Raw genomic sequence first — 3,311 nt, 5'->3', positions numbered from 1 at the left:
ACGCTACCTGCAGATACCCAAATCAATCCTAAAGATCAGGGCCCGAAGCAGCTGATGGCGGTGAGTCTCTGTAATGGCAGGGATCTTAATGTAGAGTAGGAGAGAGCTCGTGACAATATACAGGCTGAGACACTCATTCAGGTACCCATTGAGCTAGATGATTCCACAAGGCAGACAGATGTGACAAGCCAGCCTGCTCAGGAAGAAAAGAATACTTAGCAGGAGACCGAGAAAGTTGCTGAATTAGTTGAAGAACCGGTAGTAGAGATAGTAGCTGAGAAAGAAAAGTCCCAAGTGATTGGGAAGAAAAGACATCCTGCTCCATTTCCACAGAGGTTGGCCAAGCATCAAAAAGAGGAGTAGTACAAAAAGTTCTTTGAGATGCTCAAGCAAATTCAGGTTAATATTCCATTGATTGAAGCTTTAAAGGAGATGCTTGGATACGCAAAAATGATGAAAGACTTAATGTCCCGGAAATTTGACTTCCAAGACTTGGCCACGGTGACACTTACTCAAACGTGTAGTGTAGTGGTAACTAGACCTGTTGCTAAAAAGCTCTCTGATCCAGGGAGTTTTACTATTCCATGCACTATTGGAAACTTTACTTTTGCGAAAACACTCTGTTATTTAGGTGCCAACATTAATCTTATGCCCCTGGTCATTTACAAAAGGTTGGGCATTGGGAGAGCTAGACCCACCTCTATGTTGTTGCAGCTGACTGACAAGACTGTGAAGCGTCCATTTGGGATCCTTGATGATGTACTTATTCAGGTGGGGAAATTCGTGTTCCCTGCAGATTTTGTGATATTGGATTGCAAAGTGGATGAAAAAATTCCTATCATCTTAGGAAGACCATTCTTGGCCACAGGGAGAGCTCTTATTGATTGTGAGACCGGGGAACTTAAGATGAGGCTCAATGACGAAGAGATTATATTCAATGTGCAGAAATCTATGAGGCGACCATGTGAGTTCGCCAATTGCTCTCTTATTGATGCCGTGGATGTAATCGTACAATCTGATGATGAAGTGTTGACGGTTGAGGATCCCCTCGCTGCATGTTTGACGAATTTGGAGGAAGTGAATGGTGAGGACTTGGCGGAATGGGTGTTGTCACTGGAAGGTAGAGGGTCTTGGGAAAGAAATCTAGAGTTTGAGCCCCTACACTTAGAAAAGAGGGAGACTCCTCCAGCTAAGCCATCCATTGAAGAACCACCGAAGCTGGAACTAAAGCCATTGCCAGCCCACCTCAGGTATGAATTTCTGAGACCTGACTCCACTCTACCTATTATTATCTCATCTGGTTTGTTAGATGTGCAGGTCTAACAACTTCTACAGGTATTGAAGGAGTGCAAAACTGCCATTGGGTGGACCATGGCAGACATCAAGGGGATCAACCCCGCTTACTACATGCATAAGATTCTGCTGGAAGAGGGGTACAAACCTTCCAGGGAACATCAGAGGAGGCTGAACCCAAATATGAAGGAAGTGGTGAAGAAGAAGGTGATAAAGTGGTTAGATGCAGGAATTATTTTCCCAATCTCTGACAGCAGCTGGGTTAGCCCAGTTCAATGTGTGCCTAAGAAGGGTGGCATGACGGTTGTGAAGAATGACAACAATGAACTAATCTCAACGAGAATCGTCACAGGCTGGAGAATTTGCATGGATTATCAAAAGTTGAATCTAGCCACCCGGAAAGACCACTTCCCACTTCCCTTCATCAATCAGATGCTGGATAGATTGGCAGGGAGGTCACACTTTTGTTTTCTGGATGGGTACTCAGGGTACAATCACATTTCCATTGCACCTGAGGACCGAGAGAAAACCTCATTCACATGCCCTTATGACATTTATGCCTTTAGGAGGATTCCCTTTGGCCTATGCAATGCACCCGCCACATTCCAACGGTGGATGATGGCCATATTCACTGACATGGTTGAGGATATAATGGAGGTTTTCATGGATGACTTCTCAGTGGTGGTAAGTTCATTTGATGAGTGCCTGGTGAATCTGACGTGTGTACTGAAACGGTGCATCGAGACTAATCTGGTGCTGAACTAGGAAAAGTGCCATTTCATGGTATAAGAAGGCATAGTCTTGGGGCATCGGGTGTCAAGCAGGGGAATAGAAGTAGATCGAGAAAAGGTTGATGTAATAGAAAAGCTGCCTCCACCAACTTCGGTCAAAGTAATCAGAAGTTTTCTTGGACATGCCGGTTTCTACCGGCGGTTCATAAAAGACTTCTCCAAAATCACCAAACCTCTCTGTAAGTTATTAGAGAAAGATCACCCATTTGTATTTTCTGATTATTGCAGGGTAGCGTTTGAGGAGTTGAAGCAGAGGCTGGTCACAACACCCATCATTATTGCCCCCAACTGGGAGCAACCATTCGAACTAATGTGTGACGCTAGTGACTACGCAGTGGGGGCAGTGCTGGGCTAGCGGAAGGACAAATTGATGCACCCAATCTACTATGCTAGCAGAACGCTGAGTGGAGCCCAGTTGAACTATACAGTGACTGTAAAGGAGATGCTAGATGTGGTGTTCGCATTCGACAAGTTCCGATCCTACCTGATAGGATCAAAGGTAATCGTCTACACTGACCATGCTGCTCTCAGTTACTTAATAGAAAAGAAAGACTCTAAGTCACGCCTGATTCGTTGGGGATTGCTGCTGCAAGAGTTTGATCTTGAAATACGTGACCGCAATGGCACTGAGAATCAAGTCGCTGATCACCTATCACGACTTGAGGGAGCTGAAAATGCAATTGATGTTGAGGAAATTCTAGAAACTTTTCCAGACGAGCAACTGCTCGCCACCACTCATCAGGAAGCGCCATGGTATGCAGACTTGGCCAATTACCTGGCCAGTGGTATAGTTCCTCACGACCTTTCATCGGTCCAGAGGAAACAATTTTTTCATGAAAGCTGCTTGTACGATTGGGATGAGCCCTATCTCTTTCGAATATGCCTGGATAACATGATCCGGAGATGTATCTCTGAGATAGAACAATCTTCTATTTTGCAAGCTTGTCATGCATCGACTTATGGTGGACACTTTGGAGGGATCAGGACAGCAGCAAAGGTGCTAGAAGCCGGATTTTTCTGGCCGACTGTGTTTAAAGATGCTCACTCATGGGTGAAGGGTTGCAATGAATGTCAACACACCGGGAACATTTCCCGGCGCCACGAGATGCCCATGAACCCAATTCAGGAGATAGAAGTGTTCGACGTCTGGGGGATTGATTTCATGGGTCCCTTCGTCAGCTCCTATGGCAATAAGTACATCCTTGTTGCTGTAGACTATGTGTCCAA

The 3,311-nt window shown here is 45.3% G+C and overlaps 1 protein-coding gene across 1 annotated transcript; it reads left to right on the top strand.

The window, feature by feature from the left end:
* Positions 1-381: 381 nt before the first annotated feature.
* Positions 382-1,323, top strand: LOC107811093 (uncharacterized). The gene has a single exon (XM_075253218.1). The coding sequence runs from the start codon at positions 382-384 to the stop codon at positions 1,321-1,323; it is 942 nt and encodes a 313-aa protein (XP_075109319.1).
* Positions 1,324-3,311: the final 1,988 nt, after the last annotated feature.

This window comes from Nicotiana tabacum, chromosome 5 (genome assembly GCF_000715075.1).
Source record: "Nicotiana tabacum cultivar K326 chromosome 5, ASM71507v2, whole genome shotgun sequence".
Classification (NCBI taxonomy): Eukaryota; Viridiplantae; Streptophyta; class Magnoliopsida; order Solanales; family Solanaceae; genus Nicotiana; species Nicotiana tabacum.
The sequence above is the reverse complement of the archived record's forward strand: the minus strand, read 5'-3'. Positions and strand labels throughout refer to the sequence as shown.